The sequence below is a fragment of the Vulpes vulpes genome, chromosome 8 (genome assembly GCF_048418805.1).
Source record: "Vulpes vulpes isolate BD-2025 chromosome 8, VulVul3, whole genome shotgun sequence".
Lineage (NCBI taxonomy): Eukaryota > Metazoa > Chordata > Mammalia > Carnivora > Canidae > Vulpes > Vulpes vulpes.
This window is the reverse complement of record NC_132787.1, coordinates 85252849-85277854: the sequence shown is the minus strand read 5'-3', so window position 1 is coordinate 85277854 and position 25006 is coordinate 85252849. Positions and strand designations below refer to the sequence as shown.

The 25006-nt window shown below is 39.8% G+C and overlaps 1 protein-coding gene across 21 annotated transcripts in view; it reads left to right on the top strand.

The window, feature by feature from the left end:
* The window catches only part of LTBP1 (latent transforming growth factor beta binding protein 1), a 389007-nt gene that overhangs the window by 338690 nt on the left and 25311 nt on the right, over nt 1-25006 (top strand). For 11 of the 21 annotated variants that reach the window (XM_072767337.1, XM_072767335.1, XM_072767328.1 and 8 more), the window contains 7 exons: nt 3308-3433; nt 6803-6946; nt 19197-19373; nt 20123-20209; nt 22342-22470; nt 23146-23286; nt 24279-24449. In XM_072767337.1, the coding sequence (XP_072623438.1) occupies nt 3308-3433; nt 6803-6946; nt 19197-19373; nt 20123-20209; nt 22342-22470; nt 23146-23286; nt 24279-24449 (975 nt within the window). The remainder of the gene's footprint in view (nt 1-3307; nt 3434-6802; nt 6947-19196; nt 19374-20122; nt 20210-22341; nt 22471-23145; nt 23287-24278; nt 24450-25006) is intronic. The other 10 variants (XM_072767336.1, XM_072767331.1, XM_072767326.1 and 7 more) reach the window with 2 other exon arrangements.

Here is a 25006-nt window from a genome sequence, read left to right as displayed (position 1 = left end):
GAGAGGGCTGGGATGTAAATTGGGAAATAAATGTTGGCTAAAAACTCTGGCTGGACTGTTTAGCCAGGAGCCTAAGGAGGAAGGATGCTCTGTGCTCTGCCAAGGAGAGTGGTTGGTGTCCTCCAGCCAAGAAGAGATACTGAATATTCTGAACAAGGGAGTGTCACTGACAGATTTGTAGTTGGTAGACAATGGATTAGAGGGAGGTTGGCCAGATTGGGGATAAAGGAGTGTGAGGAGTGTGGGGAAGACAGAAAAGAGGGTATGATAGGGAGGGACAAGACAGAGGAGAGAGAGAAGCATGCCCCAAGATTTCTAGCTAAGGGGGCTGGTTGGAATCCCTGATGAAGAGAATATAGGAGAACTGTAAGTGAGGTGAGGAGGAGGGTGATAGTAAGTTCATTTATCATGAACATGTCCCATAGTATCAGATAAATGGTTTCAAAGGACAAAGATCAACCTTTGAGAGACACTGGGAAATCATCAGTATAATAATTGATAATTTGAAGCATTTCTGAGTTTCTTTCCAGCCTTTAAATCCTGTGGCTCAATGAATAGTCTCTTAGACAAATACCCATTTCCAGAAGTCTAAAATTAGTAGGAGCCCATGGTAAGTGATTTGATAATAGTATATAGTTACTGCTCTCACAGTTGTGACCGGTAAATAAATTGTGGCCTTAGGCTGACATTGGAAATCCATCAGAATAGAGTCACTGTGTGTCATCTTTGTGTTGTTGCAGAAGAAATTCAGTTATTTAGATGTGAAATAATGTCATTGAGTTTTTGGTTCAAGTTGAGGTAAGAGAGAGAGGCAAAAAAGGAAAAAAATAAGAGAGGTTTGTCAGTAAGCTCAGGAAGTGTGGTTTAGGAAGAATACAGTGAATTTGATTTCAGGCCCGATAAGCTTGAGATTAGAGCAGAAGATGAAATGGGAATGATTAAGAATCAGAAGTATCCTGGCTGGAGATGAAGCTTTGGAATTCATTCTGATGACCATGGTAATTGAAATCCAGATTGTCTGGATAGGGTGGAACAGGGCAGCTCTGAGGAAGCCGTAGGTCCCAGGGAGGCCTGAGCCTTGGCAGACCCCATCTTCAGGCTGCAAAAGGATGAGGGCCAGCCAACACGGTTAAAAGTCAAACAAGAATAATACTCCATCGTGGGATAGAGAGAGAGAGTTCAAGGAGGGTGTTGGCAGCCTTGGAGGTCAAGGATGATGATGGCTGACTGGAACATGATCATCAAATTTACACACAGGTCAGCCGTTGGTGGCCTTTCTCAGAGGAGCTTTGTAGAGTAAAGAGAGAGTGAGTTTGTAGGTCATGAAGGAACAGGGAGAGGAATACTAGTAATAATTAATAACTTGTTATTTTGGTGAGTGCTCACTGTAATTTTAGGAATCTACCAATGTTACTAGTTGTGAGGTTGCTAGTATTTTCTTTTAACTGATGAGGTACGTGAGGAACAAAGGCAGTGGGTGTAGATAGTTCTTCTGAGACGTTCTGTAGCAGTAGAATGAGTGGAAGAGAACAGTAGGTGACATAGTAAAGTGAACGGTTTTCCAGGAGATTTTAACCTTTTTTTTTTTCTTTTGAGATTTTTAGTATGTTTGAAGTCAGTGAAGTGGGGGGGGGGGGGGAGTGCCTGAGGATGCTAGAGAAAGGTGAGCAGGTATCAGTAGGAGGAGGAGAAACTGATAGGGAGGGAAGAAAGAGCCCAGCCTCAAAAGGAGAAGGGAGAGTTGTGTTTGAGTTGAGAAAATTAAGAAAAGTGGGTAGTCCCTCGTAGTTTCCAATTCAGCAGTGAGACAGTCTCCGAACTTAAGCTCGGTTATGTTGGAACATTAGGAAGGGAAATGGAGACAGCTACCAAGTAATCATTGTATTCATCTTCTTTTTCTACTGGAAAGTTTCTTGACATTAAAAAATTTAGGAGGAGGGCAGCCTGGGTGGCTCAGCGGTTTGGTGTCGCCTTCAGCCCAGGGTGAGATCCTGGAGACTGGGGATCAAGTCCCATGTCGGGCTCCCTGCATGGAGCCTGCTTCTCCCTCTGCCTGTGTCTCTGTCCCTCTCTCTGTGTCTCTCATGAATGAATAAATAAAATCTTTAAAAAAAATTTTTAGGAAGAGCAGGGACTCCTGGCTGGCTCATTTGAAAGAGCATGTAACTATTGATCCTTGGGGTTTTGAGTTTGAGCCCCATGTTGGGTGTAGGGATTGCTTAAATAAATAGAACTTTTTTAAAAAATTGAGGAAGAGGAAAACTCAGTTTTATTGACTCCTCCAAACTAAATTCTGTCAAGGGCTTCTCAACTTACCATTTTTTAAAATCATTTGTTATCTTCCCATGTATTTGGATGCAGTAACTGCATTTTCTTAACTGTATCTCAAAAAGCCTGTGTTTTGGGACTATGTGATCGATCCAGAGACAGAGAGGACAGAACCTGACAGATGGGAGTGTGTGGTGTGGCAGTAAGCAAGGAAAAGGGCACCAAAAACCCAAAGGAAATTAGTCACTGTGAGGATAAAGAAGTGTATCTAAAGGTCTGTTTGCAACTTTGTAATTGAGACATCACTTTTATGAGAACATTTTTTTTTTTTAATTTGGAATCAAAGGCATAGGACCACTATCATCAAGTTTATAGAGAACACAATGAATTTACAAATCAGCCACTGGCTGATCAGTGGGAGCATTGATACTTAAGACCTTGAGTGGCTATAACTTGGTGACAGGAAATCTTGTGAATCAGTCAGACTGACGGCTACGCTGCTGAACTCATGAGATTCTCTGTCTCTCTCCTCCTCTTCCTCCTCCCCTCCTTCTCTCCTTCCTTCCTGGGAATGCTGTTGAGATTTGCCCAAGGTTATCTATAGGGTTGAGTGAGCCCTGCCAGGAGGCCAAGGCTTTTTGCAGCCCCCACCTCTGCAGATAGAACTGTGAGCATTGACAGCAATCCAGAAAGGTGACAATACTTTTCACGTGTTTCCCCTGTAGGAGAATATACCCTCCTTGGACATGAAGGGTTGGAAGCATGCAGAAAACATGGACCGTGGCAATTATAGCAGCTATATCTGTTTGAAAACATTTCCTAAGGAAAAGTAAATGTTTTCTCACAAAGCCTAGCATTTGTCTATGAAGACCTTTTCATCAAAACATTTTATTTATATGTAAAATGTTTTAGAGGTTCATTCTGTGTAAACATGATCATCTCATGCTAACCGAGGTGTGCTGAGCGCCTCTGTCTATCCATTATATCTGGTGTTTGTCAGTCTGTGTTTTGTGTCTGATGTTACATGTCTTTTTTGCAGATATTGATGAATGTGTAAACAACACTATTTGTGACAGTCACGGGTTTTGTGACAATACGGCTGGCTCCTTCCGCTGCCTCTGTTATCAGGGCTTTCAGGCCCCACAGGATGGGCAAGGGTGTGTGGGTGAGTGTTTAGATTTCTTTCCACAACATGTTTCACGTTCCCCCTACTGAAATGCCATCAAAATCGTCAACAGCAGGAGAGATTGTAAGCAAGGTAATTTGGATAGACTTTCATCCTTATTTGATTTTGTCACACAATTTGCGGGTGTACAGAAAGATGGCTTCTGAAATTGCTAAGGGCCCTAAGAAACAGAGAAGGAGTACTTTGAATTTCATGTATATTAAGAAAGAACATCTGTTTAAACTCTAGCTGTGCATACGGAGCCCTTGTGCAGGGTCCCTCCTGCCCAGGAAACAGTCTGGTGTGTGGCATGGCTTGTCTGTCTTCAGGATGTACCTCCCTAGGCAGTGCACTTAAGGAAGAGTGTTGGCAAGAGTTTCATTTTCCAGGAATGACACCTGTAAAATGATGCTTTGAATTGTGCAACTGTATTTCTTCAGTCTGTCTGGGCTTGATGGAGCTGGAAGATATCCTGAATATCATTAGATGTCCTAGAACGGGGGTCCAGGAAACGCTCCCATAGTCCATATATTTGATATTTCATTTTATGATCAGCTGTGATTTCTTTAAATCAAATTCATTATGGAACATTTGCAGTTAGAGCCATGAAATGAGAAAGAAGAAAGGTTATTAAATTAAGAACATCCCAGGTAACAAGGCTATTTCTTTACTCTGACTCTGTTCATTTTGTAGCAGACAACGTCTCAGGAGGTGGCTGTGTAACTTCTGAGTTTGAACATATGCAATTCAAAGCATTAATTCATATCTAGATTAGACAAGGAAAGCAAAATTGATTTGGAAGTTTAATGATGAACCCACCCCCTTGCACAGTCACCACTTTTAAACTAACACTGTCATAAGTGCTGGTTCCAAATCCTGCTTTAGTCTCCTTTGCACTAAAAGGCAATAAAAATTGTCTAAATATTTGGACTAAACAGCTCACGTGACTGGCTCCCACTTCTCAGCCTCCACACCTCCTTCTTCACCTTCTGCACCCCAGTGACATACCTCTGCATGTGGTTTCTCACAGAGCTGTGCAGTGATTTGGCTGTCGTGTGCCCCTCCTGCTGGGGATATCTTCCCAGCTTCCCCTTGCCTGAGTGGCACTGACTCCTCAGGATACTGTCCCTGTCTTCCCAGACGCTGTCCCTGCTCCATTTTTCTCTCTCCAGCTCAGTGCTGACCCCTCTCCTGCTTCCACAGTACCTTCAGCGGATTCAGTTACAGTACTTACATGCTTTGGCGGGTGTCATTTGGGTATACTGCCTGCGGCTGCCTACTCCGAGGCCTCCAGATCCTGTGGTTGAGAACATCGTCTCTCCCTGCCCTAGTTGGGACTAGTGGTTGGCCTATTTGTAGATGCACAGTAAATTTTAACTGTTACCTGTTGAGATATCAGATGTCAAGCCACTGATTCCACATCAACTCCTGAGTCCCGATTGGTGATGTTTACTTCTAACCAGGCAGATGAGCACGCTGAACCCATCTTGACATTCTCTTTTAGCCCACAAAACACCACCCTTAGGGGAAGGATATTTGTTATCATTTTGCCAAACTCAACAGGTGTCATTTTATCTGTTCATTTACTCTTTCAAAGGTATTAACTGAGCATCTACTATGGGCACTTCATGCGAGGTATTTTGTAGAATTTAAGGGTTGAGACAGCCCTGAGACCAAACTAAGACCATGCTGTCTCCTCTGCTTGGACCCTGCCAGTGCCTCCCCACCCCTCACCCCTTGCCTGATCTCTGGCAACTCTGTTCCATATTACTACTCATCCTTCAGAGGCAACTTCTTGGCTCCAGTATCATTTCTGTGACCCACCCCTCCACTTAAGGTCCACTGCTCCATGCTTTCCTTGCACTTTTCATTCTTAGCACTTAGCATGGCCTGTGAGATCATCTGGCTGATTTCCCTGGCTTGACCATAAGCTCTGTGAAGGCAGGAGTTGGGCCTGCCTGCGTCATTGTTCCGCCAGTGCCTGGCCCACAGGAGTAAACTAGAAAGTATTTTTTGATTGAGTGAATTCATTCTCGTGGGAGAGATACCAATAGTCATGTAAATAATACAAGTTAGAAAGTAGAAAGTTCCATTTGACATTTACCAAATTGATAAATGTGAACTGGCAAATTTCTAAAGTCAATTTTTCTGGTCTAAATTATGACTGTCTGAGTTGATTAAATATGCCAACTCTCTGCTTTCCTTCGTATTATAATACCTTTTCATAAGCAAAACTCAGCTCATTAGGTTTATATCTGTTTATATACAAAGTGAAACGGAAAACTGAAGTAAGTATCCAAATAAGTCAAGATACATAAACTTTTTGTCCAATTAACTGGGTATAGCAGGTGAAAATAAGATTTTTTTCCCCTGAATGATTTGGATAATTGCTCAAATATTTAACTTTGTATAAACCATCTCAGAGTGCGCTCATGAGAGTTGATGTTTGTACACGTTTAATGCATAAAATACATGAGCATTTCAGATGTCAAGTCAGGTGCTTCGTTGGACTGGGCATTCGTTAATAAAATTTCTGTGGATGAGACAAGGTAAAAGGTAGTATTGGGCAAGTCCGAACATTAGGATTAGCCTTTTCTAGGGCTATGTGCTTGCATAATATCAAATAAAACTTACTCATTAGTAGATTCTTGGACTGTGTTTTAATTAAGTCTAAAGTACAGATGAGAAACACTTAGCAAAATAGAAATGACACTATGGAACATCCACAGAATTTTTAAAGGAACAGCCAGTCATAGCACTATATGTTACTGGAATATTTTTTTTCTTGTGAATGATTAGTGTAACCTGGTGAGTATTTACAAGGGTCTTTCCTTTATCTCCCAAAGGGATACACACCCTGATTTCTGGTTGTTGAAGTATGGGCATTTTGGCTACTAGAGAACTGTATTTTCAGATATATGAACAGGTTGAAAACAACTTTTTAAATGAGTGTAAGAAATGTTATTGTTTCTGAAGTGTCAGTTTTACTAATTTTCCTTGAATTCAAAAGTGAGAGTGCACTGTCATGTTATTTAAGACCTCATTATGTTAAAAAGTCAAGGAAGAGAAAATTAAATGGTCAGAGTATACATACGATCCTTGCAGTACAGTTCCAGGGCCCTCCTTAAAGTGGAATTGGAATTTGGAAACTTTGCTTGGTGTTTTCATGGTCCTTTTACACAAACCAAATTATGCAGCCCAGCCTTTAAGCTTAGGCTTCTCCTATTCCCCAGAATAGTAGAAGGGTTTGATTGCTCACTAGGGAGCATTTGTGACCAGCAGGCACCATGAGCCCTGGTACACCTGGTAAAATAGAGAGCTGTCAGGAATGAGGCACACATCTGACTTGATCTGTGCTCCCTTTTCCAGATGTGAACGAATGTGAGCTGCTCAGTGGGGTGTGTGGTGAAGCCTTCTGTGAAAATGTGGAAGGGTCCTTCCTATGTGTGTGTGCTGATGAAAACCAGGAGTACAGCCCCATGACTGGGCAGTGCCGCTCCCGGGCCTCGGGAGGTAAGTCACAGTGGCTCCTCTTGGAGACTTGTACCTACACAGGTTTGGGCCAAACAGTCTGGGAGTGAGGTAAGGAATAACCAAATGTTCTGGCACACTGCTGTCTCTGGAAGCATCCCTGCTCTTTCTGAGCCTGCCTTATCAGTGAATTAGGATGTGGTCAGTGATGACTATTTGAGCTAGATGGCCTCTGTCCTGCTTTCCAACCCGGAGACGCCATGTGTAGGGCAAAGAATCCAAAATGATGAGAACATTCACTGGGAATCGCTCACAACTCCGAGAGCCATCAGCTCAGGGTTTAATATGGCATCATCTCATTAGGTTGCATAATCTTTCTTTCTTGGCCCTAGGAGAAACGTATCTTGACACTTCTCTAAATTAAAAGTAACATATAGGCCTCTCAGGATCTACAAAGACTTCCACTTGGAATTGTCACGGTGGTTTTTTTTTTGTTGTTGTTGGTGGTGGTTTTTTTGTTTTTTTGTTTTTTTGTTTTTCCATAAATTGGCCCAGAGAGTGGCTGTGTTTGCATTCGTTTAAAATTTGATCTAGTCTGTGCCGTCATGGCACGAATTGAAATGGAGAGCTGATGGTTTTCCAGATAAATTAATCAACTTCCAGATCGGTCTTTTAGTTTGTGCCATGTAGCTATAGTTTGGTTGTATTTTAAGGAAAGCAAAAGACCAAAATGGTCATTTGAGAGCCAAATAAAATGAAACATTGGCCATTTGACTTTCTTACTCAATCTCAGTTGATTTTATCCATGCTTCTATGAGAGCTCTCCCTACTTCTCAACAGGGTACACTTGTTCTGTGTGAAATAACGGTCTTTGGAAGTGATAGGGAATAAAAATTAAAAATATTTTCACCAACACATATCCTTCTTAATTATTAAATATAGAAAGGAGGGGTGCAGAATTACACACAAACACAGTAATTCCAAAATATGTGAAGGGGATGAGATGAAGTATTGTCAGAGGGAGGGGTTGCTCTTCATTCTAGTGACTACCACTGTGACACATGAGCCATAGAGAAAAGACTTATCATCTTAATGGTTCCTGTAACAGCAAAAACAAACACGAAATTAAAAAACCTGGCTGGCCCATACTAGGATTGGTTAGGTAACAATCTCTTTCTTCTTTGTCTTTGGTTCTAGAGTAGCACCTCGCCCACAGTACTATTTTTACTGAAATAATTCACATGTCATTCTATTGTATTAAATGATTCATGCAAAGGTTAGGTAGTCAAGATAAGTGCGTGTGGTACAATGTGAAGTGACAAAACATGGTCTTCCAGTGATTACAGATGCCAGTGGTGGGGAAGGAAGACAAGAACACATTCAAAAAGATAATTATTAGAATTAATGGAAATTTTAGCTTTTTCCTTTATTTTCCAAACTACTTGTAATATTTAAATTGAAATGGCCATGGTGGTCTGCTGTTTTCCAGCTGTGCAAGCTTGGGCATATCATTTACCTTTTATGAGTTTTGGTTTTCTCACTTATAAAATAGAAAGGTTATATTTACCTCATTTTATGAAGTTTTTTTAAATCCTATACGTAAAAGCCATTTGTTAATGGCAAAGTAAGCTATAATCCAAACACTTACGTGATACCTATTTCTCATCTTTTTAGGATTTGTTCTGAAATGGTGGACCTTTTAATTATTTTTTTCTAGATTTTTTTTGCTAGAATGTTTTAGCAACATCAAAAAATAGTTCATTCACTTCACATAGATTCGAATGAGGTACGTGTCTGAGATCCTAAAGCTTGCTCATTTCTTTTTTTAGAGATTAATGGCCCCGTAATAGGACTGTAATACCATCTGAACCATTTTGGGGGAACTGGAGTAGTTCATTATAAACTGCCTCTTAAAACTTAACAGTGATTCCTTTTTTGTAAGTGTTGTTCCTCATCTCCTATTTTAAAGTTTTTCTGTACAGGGTCGGGGAATTGAGTCCTGCATCAGGCTCCCTGCGAGGAGCCTGCTTCTCCCTCTGCCTGTGTCTCTGCCTCTCTCTGTGTCTCTCATGAATAAATAAATAGAATATTTATAAAAAATAAAGTTTTTCTATAACAAAGTTCCAAACACTTGCTTTACTTTTTTCCTCCCTTAGTGTCCTTGGCTGTCCCAGTGACTGACTTTCTGAAAAGTTCTGGAATGCCTCCTAGTCAGAGTTCACTAAGTACTATCCTGCCTTTTTAAAAGAACTTCATTTTGAATACTTGTCTTCATAAATCTTGTCTGCCAGTGGATGCATAGTTTCTTTTCCTCTTAACTTTGTATCTAATCTTTCCATGATGGTTTCATACATATTTTCCTCATAGTTCTCTGGCTTCTGCTAAATATTGTACATACCCTGTTGTTTTTATTGGTCCATGTTAGTATAATCTGACTAATTTATGTAGTTCCTGGCAACTCTGACAACCATACCTCAATTTGCATAGTTCTTGGCAAACTTTAACTGATTATATGCAGTCTTAAGATTGTCTATGATGACATCTTCATCTGAGCAATTCTGTCAGGACCCTGAGAGACAGTCCGACTATAAACTGCAGGAGATTTCTCTCCCTGACTTCATCAGGGCCAGGAATTGATCTGCTGTTTAAAAAGGGAATTGAAGCTGGAAATCCTAAAGAATATGATATAGCTTTTAAATATTTAAACTTTAACTTAAAGCACATAAAGGTACATTCATTCACCAAACTTTGAAGGAGGGCCAAGGTCTTTCTTCAAGTAGAAGTCTACTCTTAGAGTCCTGCATGGCTTGTCTTGCATATACTATATTATGCATGATCTGTGCCACCCACTTTTTTTTTAAAAAAAAGGTATTATTTATTTATTCATGAGAGACACACAGGGAGAGAGGCAGAGAAACAGGCTCCCTGTGGGGAGCCTGATGTGGGACTTGATCTCAGGACCCCAGGATCATGCCCTGAGCTAAAGGCAGATGCTCAACCACTGAGCCACCCAGGCATCCCTATGCCACCACTTTTTAAAAACAATTTTTAGTTAAGTTCAATTAGCCAACATACAGTACATCATTAGTTTCATATGTAGTGTTTAATAATTTGTCAGTTGTGTATAACACCCAGTGATCATCATACACCACCTACTTTAAACTGAGTAAGATTTTAAAGGCCTTTGTAAAGTTAATGAGTGTAAAATCCCTCTAGGTTTTTATAGTTGTCTTATCCACACCTAATTTGATGGCATTGTTTTTACTGAATCAACTTCAGTCTTTCCAAACCTTGAACTTGTTCTATAAACAGCTCCTTTTAACTCATACTTTACTGATTTCCATACTGTTTAGTTATATAATTATAGTAATTAATAAACTGGCCAGAATGTTTGGGAATAAACACAACTGAGTCATGGTCAGCCTACTGCTTAACATGAAAGAGCAGAAGTGTGTGCTCCTATCTGAGAGAAGCCTGCTGGCTGTGAGCACCTGCTGTGGACATTGGCCAGGGTGCTTCTCAGAGGGCAAGAGAACACTGGTTCATACAACAGGTTGCTTAATGGAGGCCACTTAAAAGCGTTTGTATCCTACTTCAGTCAAAGGATCTGCAGTTACATAGGACCAAACTTGGCTTACCAAGTGAAAGTTTTTAACAAGGATTCAGATTAATACCACTTATGTATATGATAGGCCAACAGCTCAGATCTCATCCTTCCTGAAAAGTAATTCAGAAAGGAAAGATGAATTTGCAAAGAGGCTCTAACATTTTTACTCAACTGTAAAATTTCCCCAGGACAAAGGGTATTCCAACCGTGAGCAATAGCAGAATAATCTCCAGTGGTATTGTTCTGAGGACAGAACTGAAGCTAAGGGGCAGATGTCAGGAAAGCAGATTTCAGATCACTCTGCAGATTTTCCCGATAACTAGAGAGATAGCAGGTAACTCATGAAATTGTGGGTGTTTCTCTAGAGGTATCCTGGAACAGCTGGGATACCTGCTGGCAGAAAGGCACCCACTTCCAGCAGGACATTGTGCCAGGTCACCTTTAAGGTACTTTCGGATTTTAATGTCCTAAGATTTTTGTTTCTAGACTACTTCTTGGCTCCCACTTGATTTTTTTTTTAGGTCTGGCATAATGGTTTTCACTGCCTGGGCCTTTGGCCACTAATTTACATTGCTGTACATCGCCTAAAAGCACCTGCAACAGAAATAACTAAAAAATATCCACGCCACTCATCACATGTAAGAGGGTATGGATATAAAATATAGCCTGATGCTTTTATTTCCTCAGTGCCTGTGATAATTGCTCAATAAAAACTTTATGTCCTTGGGCACTCTAAAGGAAGCAGTAAATAAGTAGTCTTGGCAACTTCAGCCTTCAAGCCTTACCCACAAAATGCTGCTCTTGCTTGATTGATGCACAGAGGAGACTCTGGGGTAGAAACTAAGTTTTATTTTTAAAACAGAAGGCATAAGGAAAAGAGCACAAAAAGGTATGTTATCATAGAGGCAGGTGTTCCTCGCTTTAAGAAAAGCAAATAAATAAGATCAAAAATTATGAAACAAATTGGAGTGATAATTTGCATTAGAAAATAATCTTCCTTTACACAATGGATTTCAGGGTTGCCTTAAATACCCATTTTTCTTTAACGGATTTGAGAGCATGTTCTTACATCACGAGCTGGGGCATAGGCTTCTACAACTAGGAAGCTCCTTCGTGGTTTCCCAGCCCAGCTCCTGTACTTGTGTGTAAGGAAGCCGAGACCCAGAGAGAAGTTCTAAATGTTCTCCTTTGGGTCCGATGGCTCATGCTGTGCAGGAAACCCAACTCCGAGATCTTTTCCACTTCACCATTCCACTTCTCAGGGCTGAGGACCCCATGACAGCAAACTCTTCTAAAGTTGGCTTCCTTTTCACTTTATTTCTTTGTTTTGTTTTCATTATTAAGATAATGCACATTCTTCTCAGAAAATTGGTAAATACAAAAATAGGTCAAAAATGAAAATCCCAAAAAAAAAAAAAAAAAAGAAAAAAGAAAATCCCCTGCAGTGGCACCATGTGGTGATAATCTCCAGATTCTTGGGAGAGGACATCCATGCTCCACCTGCCTCTGCAGGACTGTCTCCCATTTGGTCCAGGGCCCTCAGGCTCATTAGTCTGTGTGAAGCACCTTCCCCTTGGGTCAGAGGTCAGCTCTCCTTTTCCTTCCCCCTTCTTTTCCTTTTGATTGATTTCAGGACAGTCCTCTCCCCTGCATCCTCCTTCCTTTTGCTCTGGTCTTTTTCTTTCTCGTTCCCAGACTGTTTTTCTGTTGCCCATTCCTGAAATAATAATGACCCAGGAAGTTGCATGTTCAGGCTTCTTTTTGCTCTACCTTCTTCTCTGGGGATATTTAATCCTCTTCTCTGAGTCAACTATTACTTACATGCTATGCCCTGCCAAGTAAATATCTTTTTGTGCCTCCACCTCCATCCTTAGGGCCGCAGTCCTGTTTCCAGCGGCTGCTTCTTAGGCCTTTCTCTCAGGTTGTCTTGTAAGTGTATCTGCCCGAAATTATCCAAAACCAAATTCATTACCATTACTTTACCAACCTGTGTTCACTCATTAATTGCCAAACGTCAGCACTGGAAATCCTGACATCATATCTTAATTTCTCTCACCATTCATCCAAGCCATCGTAATGTCCTGCCAGTTCTCCCTCCCCAGTGTCCTTCGGAGCTGTCCTTGCTCCTCTGTTACCTCTACTCTGGGCCAGTCCTTCAGCATCTCTTACCTGGACCATGGCAGAACCCTCCTGACTTCTCTCCAACCTCTCCCATCAATTCCTGCTCCTTGCAGTTGCCACAGTTGATGTTTGCAAAACATGAGCCTGACTTTATTTTTTTTCCTTCCAAGTTTTTATTTAAATTCCAGTTAGTTAATATATGATGCAGTGCTAGTTTCAGGTATAGAAGTTAGTGATTCATCACTCACATACAACCCCCGGTACTTATCACAGCAAGCTTCAACTCCTTACTACTGCCTAAGCATGAAGTCCAAATCCATTAGCAGGGCAGCAGGACCCCGATAGTCTGTCTTAGTCCTCTTTGCATCCCCTGTAACCTTGCTCACTGCTTAGCACACCCAGTGCCTGACCTGTGGCAGACGCTAACTCTTGAATCTAATTGCCTCTTGGCATTCAAGAGCGTATCCCCTCAGTATCTCACTGTCTTGTTCGTCACTAGTTCTGTAGAATCAAAATAATTATCCATTTGGTCAGACAACAGTGGAGGCCACACTTGAATGAGGAATTATCTATTTATACCTCTGTGTAGGGGGCAATGGTTCCCCCTTAAATAACAAGTAGAACAGAAGAAAAAGAGTCTCCCTGCTGTGCAAATCATCCTCATGGTTCTGACAGAGGAACTCAGACAGCATTCCTGTTCTCTTTCTAGAGAGGTCCGCTATAGGTTTTACGTATGTACATATTTTTTTTAAAGGCAGGAAACCACAAATAATATCATTCAACTGTTATATTTGGCAGAGTAGGGGTTTTTTTTTAAATGTGTTTAGTTAACCTGTAGAATAAATTAACATTGAAAGAATTTTTTGAAAATAATTTCTGATTAGAAAAAAAGACCTTCAGTAGGAAAAAAAAAAATTAAAGACAGAGCACAATATGTAAAATGCAAACATTGTAAAATGCCATGAAACTCCTGTGGTCTTATTGTGTATTGGTGATGGATCTCTACCATAAATGTAGGTAAGTCTAAGGAAAATATGCTCATTTGTGAGGGGAAAAAAGTTGGGTCAGGTTTCTTCCCACATTCAGAGAGAATTGAATAATTTACCAAACCATGCTTTTATTTTTATGAAATTTCTTGCTCTCTCTAGTCTCCAAAATAATATCTGAGTGTTTAGTAGAGAGACTTGTCTGTTTGAATGAACTGATAGCAGTTGGTCCAAGTGACAGACTCAGACTGTGAATGAGCCATTTCACGTTCTTGACACTACAGGGGACGCCCACGGTGTTGCACTAGAGATCATGATGTGGGATCCTAGCATTTGCCATGAATATGGTCTGAAGAGGGAGGGTTTGTGCATGTCCTTTGAAATATTTCCAGGTAGTTACCCTGTCATGTCAGATGTGGCTTCACTGACCCGATCATGTTCACAAGTCCTCCCGACCCACCCGTGCCCGTGTGGGGACTGGGCTTTTGCTGCTGAGCCGTCTGTTCTGTTCTCCACCTACTCACCTGCTTCAGCGAGTCACACCCGTTATTCTTTCCCTCAGGACTTCATCCTGCTTCTGGGAGTCTTCTTTGCCCCCCTCCCCGTCTCTTGCCCTGATTTTTCCGGTTTCCAGTTCTGGCCCCGTGAATCATACACTTTCCCTCCACCCTGCCCACCCCAGCCTGCTCCTGTCTCAGGCTCGCTTCTCTCATTCTCTTCTAGTCCTTCACCAGAGAAAGAAACAAAGATAAAGAACCTTCACTCACCCTGGCCAGTATTTGTTGCCTGCCTGCTAACCTGAGGCCCCGAGGTGACCCTCTTCCAGCGGACAGTTGTGTTGTCCTCTACCCAACACCTAAGTCAGGAACATAGCTTTCCCATGTTCCCATGACAGTGCATCCCTGCCCTGTCCTCAGACTCTCAAAGTCACCTTCCCTGACTCCTTCTGTAGGCCCCGTAGCCCCTCACCCTTCAGTACTGTTGTGCCTTTTACCTCCTCACCCCTGTCTCTCCTTATTTCCTGTCCTATTTTTCAGAATTTATTTTTAAAGAAGTTGGCTCAAATGTCACCTCCTCCAGGAAGTCTTCTGTGGCAGCCTTGCCTGCCCTGGCCCTATGCAGCTACCTTCCCAGCGCTGTCAAGTCCTGGCTCCCCATTTACCTGACTACTTCTTTCAGGACAGAAACTGTGTGGAAGAATCCTCCCGCACATATTTATTCTCTTGTGCTTGGCTTTCTCTTCTTCTTTTTGACTTCTTTCACATCTTTACCATCGAAGTTATTAGCACGTATTTCCAGTCTTCCTTTTCACTTGCGTCCCTTCCTTTCCAGCCCTTTCCTATTGTCAGTGCATATTTTCTGAAACTCACCAATGGTTCTCTCCTGAACTCCACTTAAAACACACATACTTCTTAGGGGTGCTTGGGTGGCTCAGTGGTTGAGTGTCTGCCTTTGGCTCAGGGCATGATCCTGGGGTCCTGGGATCAAGTCCTGCATTGGGCTCCCCTGCAGGAAGCCTGCTTCTCCCTCTGCCTGTCTCTGCCTCTCTCTCTGTGTCTTTCATGAATAAATAAATAAAATTTTAAAAAAATCTTTAAACACACACACACAGTTCTTGTCCAGCCAGTCTTTGAGAAAACTAGGGGGAAAAAGATATGAATTTCCAAGTTTTCTTTTATTTCTCTTTGGAATATTACACTAGAAATTGTTTTCTTATAAAAATACAAGTTGGTATAAAACATTAATGCCTGTGGTGATTTTAAAATTTATAAAAGGGACTAAAGCTTCATGAATGATTGTGTTAAAAGTAATTTACTGGGGACGCCTGGGTGGCTCAGCAGTTGAGTGTCTGCCTTTGGCTCAGGGCATGATCCTGGGATCCTGGATCAATTCTTGCATCGGGCTCCTTGCAGGAAGTCTGCTTTTTCCCTCTGCCTATGTCTCTCTCTCTCTCTCTCTCTCTCTCATGAATAAAGTCATTTAAAAATATAATTTACTGAACATTACCATAGTTAGAGTTTTACAAATTGATGTCTTTTTCTGGACATCAGGACTATGGCAGGTGTTTTATTTGGGGGCATTGTATACTCACGAGTATTTGTGATGTTACTCTTTTTGTCATTGTCATAATCTTGTCCATCCCAGAAGGGTATGAAGAAGATTAGCTCATAAAGACCTTCAGAATACACTGCAAATGGAAATTGAAAGCAAAGGCAAGGGCCCATTTAAAATGCTCATGTCCACTTTAATTAGAAAAATGTCCCAGATTTCCTCAGCCTAACAGCAAACCTAAGATAAGACCAAAGAAAGAAACAGTCCTATAAATAAACACCACATCCTCTTCTTTCTGACAAACCAAGAGAGAAGTTTCTAGAAAATGCTCTTCATAAGTAGCATATATGATTGAACCCACAACTTGCTATTGAGAGCAAGGAACCATGATGGCTACGTCTGTGACCTTAAATCTATACTCTACACCAACAGGGATTATCTGCTGTCCATTTGTCTCAAAGAGGAGAAAGAAATGAAAAAAAGGCAAAGCAAAACAAATTTGTGCCAGTTCAAATGCTAAGAAGCTGAGCCCCAAAGAAGAGGTTTGGGGAAAGCAGTAGGCATGGCACATTGGATCCAACTTAAATGGTTTCTTCTAGAGGCTTATAACCTGCACCATCCACTCCATGGAGTTACTCTGTGGATCACAAGAAAGGGCCTTTGTAAAAATTGCTTCAGAAACATGTATAAAAGATCCCAAAACTCATTTATCACCATCCACACCCTAGAATTAAGCTACACAAATTGCTGTTTGTACACAGATGTTATGCCAGCCTCTTAATAAAATTGACAAATAACATCTGAAAATACGAGAGGAGAGGTAGTTTCTTAGAAGTCTGTGGTTTAAAGAAAAAAAAAAGTCTGTGACTTGAGGTATGTGATGTGGCTAATCTGACTCATAACATCTTTAAGAAAAATAAAACTCATTCTTTTTCATGCTTGGCACTTTTATGTCTATTGATTAGATCTCTTAAAGCTATTTTGCGATTTCACCATTCTTCCTGAGGCAGCAATGACTTAAACTCCTACAGAGATTCTCTAAAGAAATCACATTGCATTGTGTTTTCCCCCAGTGGAAAAATGCTCTAGGAACTTAATTGTTTAAAGGTTAGAAAGATAGAGAAATTGCCTGTTTTTCACAGAACAACCTTCGTGGACCAGTTTTTTTGAAAAGAATTTGCATCTCTTTCCAAACACGAATGAGGGCCTGACTAACCCCCAATTTCAGCTGTGTAAACATTGAACTTTCAGTCTGCTTGGAGAAAAAAAATAAAACTTGTAACAACCAATGTAAAACCTGAATAATACAATGATATTATTGATTATCTCCCTTATGCAATAACTTGTGAGTTTCCTTCCAAAGAAAAAGGAAAACAAAGATAATTTTATTTCTCAGTTTCTGTGCTGTAAGTAAAACAGTGTAGAAAACAGACCATATATGTCTATATTTTTATATATATGTAAAGTTTCTGACTAGTGTAGAAGCTTGTGGTGTCTGATTACCGAAGAGTATAGCAATCTTCATGGTGTCCTACTATATAGTATTCCATTTTATAACAAACACCATGACATACTTACAACTTTGAACACAAGAAGACAGTTATTCAGCCCTCTTTTATCTTCATTGACAAATTGATTGTGTTGCTGATTTGACTTGTATTTCTAAATGCATTTGTTAATAGCTAGCTGCACTTTTAGATCAAGTGAATAAAATGAGCAGAATAATTAGTAATAGGCTGTCAGTTTATTCACAAGTGTTGGGGGAAAGTTTATAAAATTTTGTACAGGGCTCATGATGGATTTTAATAACTTAAAATGCCCTGACTTTTCCCAAAGAATTCTGTGGATAAGAGTTTGTAGAATGAAGTGATGGTCTTCTGCTCCATCCATGTGGACAAGACACATTTCTGTCTTCTGCACACTTGAAAGCTAAAAAGGACGAGGGCTTTGGCAGGTTCTATCTGATTTCACACACAAGGAAATGATTTAAAACCGCTTCATAAACTGCTGTAGAAATCAGCATTTCTGCTTTTTCCTGGACACTTATTCTAGGTTGGAATTTGTCATCAGCTATTAACACTGAGAGTCCATACTGAATTATGTCAAAGGCAGAATGATCTAAGAAGTAACCAGAATCAAGGGTGAAAGGGATCTTTTACATTCTCATTGATGTTCTGTTTTTTGAGAGAAATGTATACACTAGTTTTGTTTGCCATTTTGCTTGTTTTCCCTGCCACAGGAAGAAAGAAAAGGTGGTAGCTTTTCTGATACAAGTCTATGAACTTCTATTTTAAGAAGACTTTCTATATGGCATATTAATCTAGTTTTCACAGTCAACCTGACCCTGCCAAAATAAATACATAGGAAATTATTGTGAAAATAACTCATTAAACTTTCCTAATAATACAATCATCTACCAACTGCAAAACAAAGGTTGGTGTTGACATTAAAGTCTTATCCTCACTGGCGAATGTTTTCCCTTTATCCCTCTAGTTTCTTTGTGTCCAAGAATCAGGAAATAGCATTCTAATGAAAATATGTCATTCAAATTAATCTCAGTAATTGCAATGGCAGTAGTCAGCTTATTAATAAATTCTAACTGGATCAGAGGCAGTAATTTGAACTCTACGGCATATGGTAGGGAAGAGATTAGACTACGAGCCTAGTCTCAAAATATTGACCATTTTTTAAAAGTATAAACTTGTTCATAGACTACAGATCTGATGGGATTAAATTATTTGTAGTATTATCTGAAAGCTAGGTGATTGTGTTCTCACTGTTTGTATACTATCATGTCCCTTTGTCTTTTATCATAGAGGGTTAAACTGAGTCTGTTGGAAAACATATTCCTCTAGAACACACATGAGCCAGGAGTAGAACGTAGCCTTGAAATTCTACCCCGAGGCTTAGCTGGCACTCATTATTTCATTCAAAGCCCTATTTTGCAGCAATTGAAGTAGACTTTCAGTAACAAAAGGTTTTTTTTATAGACTTTAGGTTATTGCAGTGTTTTTCTGGTTATCTTATGCTGCCTTGTACTATTCAGAAAAGATTGGGGCATGGTTGATTCCAATAACCACCTAAGAGTTAAATATTTTGTGCGGCCCCACATTTCTGGTCAAATGTTGGGGAAAATTTTCATTGATTTAAGTAGGTGTTATAGCTCATATAGGACGGCTCTACGTTTGGCAAGAAAGCAGATATGGAAACTCTTGTCACGGCCAAATGTACAAGAATAAAGTAATTGGTTAACGTAAAAGGAAATGATTTTGACAGATTTACACTCTTGGGGTGTGTTAGAAATCCATCAAAATTCAGGATTCCAGGGCATTTTTTTTTTATCTCACAGTGGAAGAATCCACCACCGAAAGGAAAAGACAGCTTTGTGGAAGTGAAATGTCACTGACACACCCACACACACACACCCACACACACACGTCTTTTTACCACTGTGTCTTCTGCTCTGGTGTGATACAGATCTCATGGGTCCTGGTGGTCCTCTTTTGACTTTCTCCACTCTATTTAGATTTAGATGAAGATCAACCCAAAGAAGAAAAGAAAGAATGCTACTATAATCTAAACGACGCCAGCCTCTGTGATAATGTGCTGGCCCCCAACGTCACCAAACAAGAATGCTGCTGTACATCTGGTGCCGGGTGGGGAGACAACTGTGAGATCTTCCCGTGCCCTGTCGTGGGGACTGGTAAGGACCAGTGGAGTGGTGTGTGCATACTTGGGTTTGGTCCTGTGGTGTCCAGGGCCTTGAAATGTCCTGATTTTGGTCGCTGCATTGAAGCCTTATAATGATAGCATTGCCTGGGACCTACCATAGTGGAATCAAGATGAGAATACCTTACGGTATGTTTCACTGTAGGCTGGAAGCATCCCCTTCACCCCACCTCCAAATGTATTCTTAAAGTTAATTTCAGTCCATCACAGAATAGCCTATTACAGTGAGGTTCCATATGAATTTTGACAGAAAGATGATTCAGTTTTATTCCATTTTTAAGTTGAAATCAGTCTCTTTTGCTAAAACTGACACCACATTATCCATAATGAGAACTTGCATATTTAGGCTAAGATCTTGCTTGAATGGAGTCTTACCAAACCATTAAAATGCTAGAAAGCACAGTAATGGAGAAGTAAGTCATCACATCAGTTAAAACATGGATAAATAAAAGGTGCATGAACTAGGAAAGTTTTTAAAAATTACAAGTAAACTTAGAAAGTCATTAGATTTATTTGTATCTAATCTGTAATTTTGGAATTTTACTGAATTTATTTGCCCAAATTAGATGACAAGATTTGCCTTAAAGTTACTGAGTCTGAGAAAGAAGAACTGAATTTAAAACACAGGTTAATAGAGGATGTTCTTTTTTTCCCTTTCTTCAACTTTTTTTTCTTTCTTTCTTTTTTTTTTTTTTTTTTTTTTTTGGTTTCCCCTGAACTCAGCTGAATTCACCGAAATGTGTCCTAGAGGGAAAGGTTTTGTCCCCACTGGAGAATCTTCTTACGACACGAGTGGTGAGAACTATAAAGGTCAGAACCAAACAAATGAATTTGAGATGTACGCATACCAGTGTTCCAGTTCAAGCATGGTTGGGGTTCAACAGAATTAGAGTTCTTCTAATCATGGAAACTGATTAGAAAGCCTTTAATTCTTCTATTGGAAGGCCCCTGTGGACTCTGGGCAGAGCTGTGTCTTGGGACTTAGAACACTTAAGACTGCGTGGCCTTGGGATATCATGTTAACCTCCCAAGTTTCCAGCTCTTCATCTCTGAGATAGGAATAATGTCTCAGAGGTTATCATGAGAATTAAATAAGGTAACATACTAAAAGTACTTAACATAAAATTCTGTCTTTATAACTCTTTTATTCGGGAGGTATATTAGAAATAATATAAATTAAGACCGTATAATTTTGACCATCATTATGTGGGTCTTTATGACCATCAATGAAGCTAAGATTTTGCCTTTTTTAGAAGTCATTCTACTGTTACTAAGATACTTTTACCAATGGCTGCAGATTCCTCAAAAGGAATGGAAAAGAAAACTAAAGTAGATGTGTTTTATATATTTAATGCTATTAGTCCGTAATTCTAAAATAAATGGGCAGCTTTTTTATTTTGACAAAATTTAAACCACATGTATGAATATTTCTTTGTTAATCACTCACTTTTGACATTTCCATGATGAAGATATTATGACCTCTTATAGACAATGTGTGGCTTTTTTTCCTTTACAGTTTAATAATTGAAAACTGCTAAGTGCCTAGAAAACAGACTAAACATTTTTATCTTCCATCCGTTTTTGAGAACTACTGTTTTAATGATAGTAGCCGAATAAGGAATTCCATATGTGTTTTTTATTTTATATCAGTGATTTAGTACAATTAAATAACAAGACTTGGTTTGCAATATATGTTTAATGGTTTTTAAGTTCACAAATATTCTGCTTTGTTTTTGAAGGGATATAGTTGAATCTCACTTCATGTTATGGAACAGAGCTTAATTTTACCACAAAGTGACCTTCTTTTTCATATAAAAATAAGTTCCTAAAAAAAATAAAATAAGTTCCTCTTCACCCTGTCTTAGCAGTGCTGTAAATGATTGGAATATTAGTTGCAGATCCAAACAGCTATCTATGTATTATGGATTTGACTTTACCACTTGCTATGTAACTTTGAGTGATTCATCTATGGAGCGTGTGATTTTTTTTTAATGACATGATATTTGTTCTAAAATGCTAGAACCAATGATAATAACAATAGCAATCAGGATCCCTGGGTGGTGCAGCGGTTTAGGGCCTGGCTTTGGCCCAGGGCGCGATCCTGGAGACCCAGGATCGAATCCCACATCGGGCTCCTGGTGCATGGAGCCTGCTTCTCCCTCTGCCTATGTCTCTGCCTCTCTCTCTCCTCTCTCTGTGACTATCATAAAAAAAATAAAATAAAATAACAATAGCAATGAAAGAAAGGGGATAAAAGTTTTTGAACATCTATGGAATCTTCTACATGGATTTATATCATTTAATTGTATCAGACAGGTGTTCCTCTTGCCCCAACTTACCAATGAGTAAACTGAGGTTTGCAGATGGTGAGCATTCTAAATTCTGTGAAGGAATAGGTCTGCCAACACCCTTAGAAACTTGTGCTTTTATTAGCTGGTCATTATCACCAAAAAGGAAGATTCATCAAATTCCATCAAACTCTTCTTGGAAGTGTTCTTTCATCTCAACTAGTTAATGGGCCAGAATACACATTTATAGAAAGGTACATTTCTTAAAAGGTATGCTATTAAGCCAATCTTGTTTATATGTTAACCAGTTGAATTTAGATCAAATAAAATTAAAAAAAAAATATTGTCGGTTGCATTGTGAAATCCATCGAGTATTTCATCAAATAGGAGGTAGCAACCCAGAAATCATATTTACAAAAAGACCTTCTCCAATAATGTTTTGAACATAGTCCCCAAATATCACAGATTCTGTTTCCACATCTGTGAGTTAGGCCTAACTTGAAGAATTTTCTGATGTTGTATCTGAAGATTCTTTGGAATGAAATATAATATGAATATTATAATATTTAACTTGAAGCCCCATATTGGTTAGACTCTTCTTTTTAACTGAACGACCAAAGCTAACTGTTCTCTTTCTCCATTTTTCCCCCACAGATGCAGACGAATGCATGCTCTTTGGGCAAGAAATCTGCAAAAATGGTTTCTGTCTGAACACTCAGCCTGGTTATGAATGCTACTGTAAGCAGGGGACATACTATGATCCCGTCAAATTGCAGTGCTTTGGTAAGTATTAAGAGGATACATGGTGCTGTGAAAATACACAGATGGAAAAAATAAGTAATACTGTGTAGTAAAAACAATTCCTTTGCATCTACGTTACGTGTCGAAAAGATCTTTAAATGTTTTATGGATCCTTTTCTTGAGTAAGATTTAAGAAAATAAAAAACCTCCATACTATTTGAACAGATTTCAAGCAAAGAGTTAATATTCAATGTGGAATTATAATTCAGGTCACTGGTTTAACTGAAGTGTTCTTTTGGTCTGGGGAGCCTCCTGTTTCATCACTCATACCATGCAAGTGAGAGTCATTTTTAAATACTGACCCAGACTTTAAGGCTTAAGCAGAAAACCATATACACTAGGCAGAAAAACATAGCAAAAGGAAATAATTTTAAAACTATCATAAAGAGGCATTTTATCTTCAATTTCTAAGCATATCCTGTTCCTAAATGTTTTCTTTCTTTAATGTCAGCAGCAGCAGGACACCATTATTTTTTCCAATCAATACAATTTAATATTTTTAGAGTCAGAGCTGTTCTTTCTTGGATGATGATGTGTAGTTAATTAAAATGTGGCAGCCCCTGGAATCTGGACTAAATTTAGCAGTGTGTGAAGTGTGGGAAGTGTAGGAGGTACAACTGATTGCTGGTTTTCTTTAATAATTTTTTTTCTCTTAAGATATGGATGAATGTCAGGACCCCAACAGTTGTATTGATGGCCAGTGCGTTAATACAGAAGGCTCTTACAACTGCTTCTGTACCCATCCCATGGTCCTGGATGCTTCAGAGAAAAGATGTATACGGCCAACTGAATCACATGGTATGTTCGGATGTGAGGTGCAAGTCTGTGTCTAAAGAAATGGCAAGGTTTTCCTTTTGACTGAAATATGAGCTACTGGGAAATAGAAAAATGACTCCTCGGGTATTTTGGAGTAATTAAAAGGAGATACTAAAAATAATAAAAGAGAATAATTGTAAGAGAAACAATAAGCTGCATATCTTCAGTATGTGGGAGAATCCATACCCTGCATGTGCTTATTTAACAGATAACAAAATATGGACTGGCTGAGCAGATAGCGGGGCTCTTCTCTGGCCAGCGTTTGCCACATTTAAAGGCAACTGAGGAAGACATGAGTTGAGAGAAAGATAATCAGGCTTGTTTGACTGGACTGGAGAATACAGATGAGACGGGGCAGAGCAGACAGGGGAATCCAGCAAGGTGATAGAGACCCCTGGTGTCCATTGATTGGAATCCTTGTTCATCCCCAATCAGATGATGTGCTACTCATGATTGGCATAATTAATCTATCCATCATCACTGTAAGGAACTGCTTTGGATGGAGTCAGTTGAAAGGCAGAAGTTTGGAATCAAGTTTAGCATGAAGTGTCACTAGTCTGGGGCTTTGGTGGATGAATTGGGTGAGAAAACATGAATCTGCAAAGTGTTATGTAGAAAGAAATGGTAGGATTTGACAGAAGAGTAAATGTAAAAAAGGAAAGATTGGGAAATCAGAAGTGCTTTAGGATTATGGAGTATAGAAGGAAGACAATGCAGTGCTGTCTATAATGAAGCTGCAGAGGGAGGGATTTAATTGAAACATGATGGGCAGGTTGAATTTCAGCTGACGGAATGACACCCAGTTGGAGATGACAGGTTTGATCCATGGAAAGACCAGGCTGGCTTCAAACTTGTACTTGGAAGTCAGTCTTAGAAATAGAGATGGAAACTTTGAGACTCATTGGCTTCTACCACACTGTTTATGAAATAGGAATAACAGTGTGATTGTCATGGAACCATGTTTTCCCTTTCAGAACAAATAGAAGAAACTGATGTCTACCAAGATCTGTGCTGGGAACATCTGAGTGATGAGTATGTGTGTAGCCGGCCTCTTGTTGGCAAGCAGACAACCTACACTGAGTGCTGTTGTTTGTATGGAGAGGCCTGGGGTATGCAGTGTGCCCTGTGCCCCATGAAGGATTCAGGTGAGCCCTGATCCAGCTCCTTCTGCTGGAGGCCTTTGGGAACCAGTTCATCTCCCCTCCTTTGGAGCCTTCTGTATCTTCATCTTCACTCCTGATTCCTTTCATCAGAGGTGTGTGTGTGTGTGTGTGTGTGTGTGTGTGTGTGTGTGTGTGTGGTGTGTGTGTAAGAGCAGGGTCGCATAAACATCTGGCTCTTGGTTTACCTCCAGTCCAGACCCTGTCATTAACTTTTGAAATCCTCATTCTATTTCACCAAAAAAAAAAAAAAAAGATAAATGACACAAAGAAGCATAATGCAACTTTGCAATTGGTGGCAAAGATCTTTAGAATTTATATTTCCTGATACTTCCTTTTTTCCTACAGTCTTCCTATTTCTAACAGTCTACGTAGAGCAAAAAGTATTAGAGACTGTAGAAAATCTTTGTAGGTCAAAGCCCCGATTTTTGTGTCAGCCTCTTGGTGAGAGAGATCAAAAAGGGGTTAGAACAATAAAGGAAGAGAGGTGGAAGTGAGTGAAAATGTTTGAACAAATGTCCTTTCATTTTAAGGGTTAGATC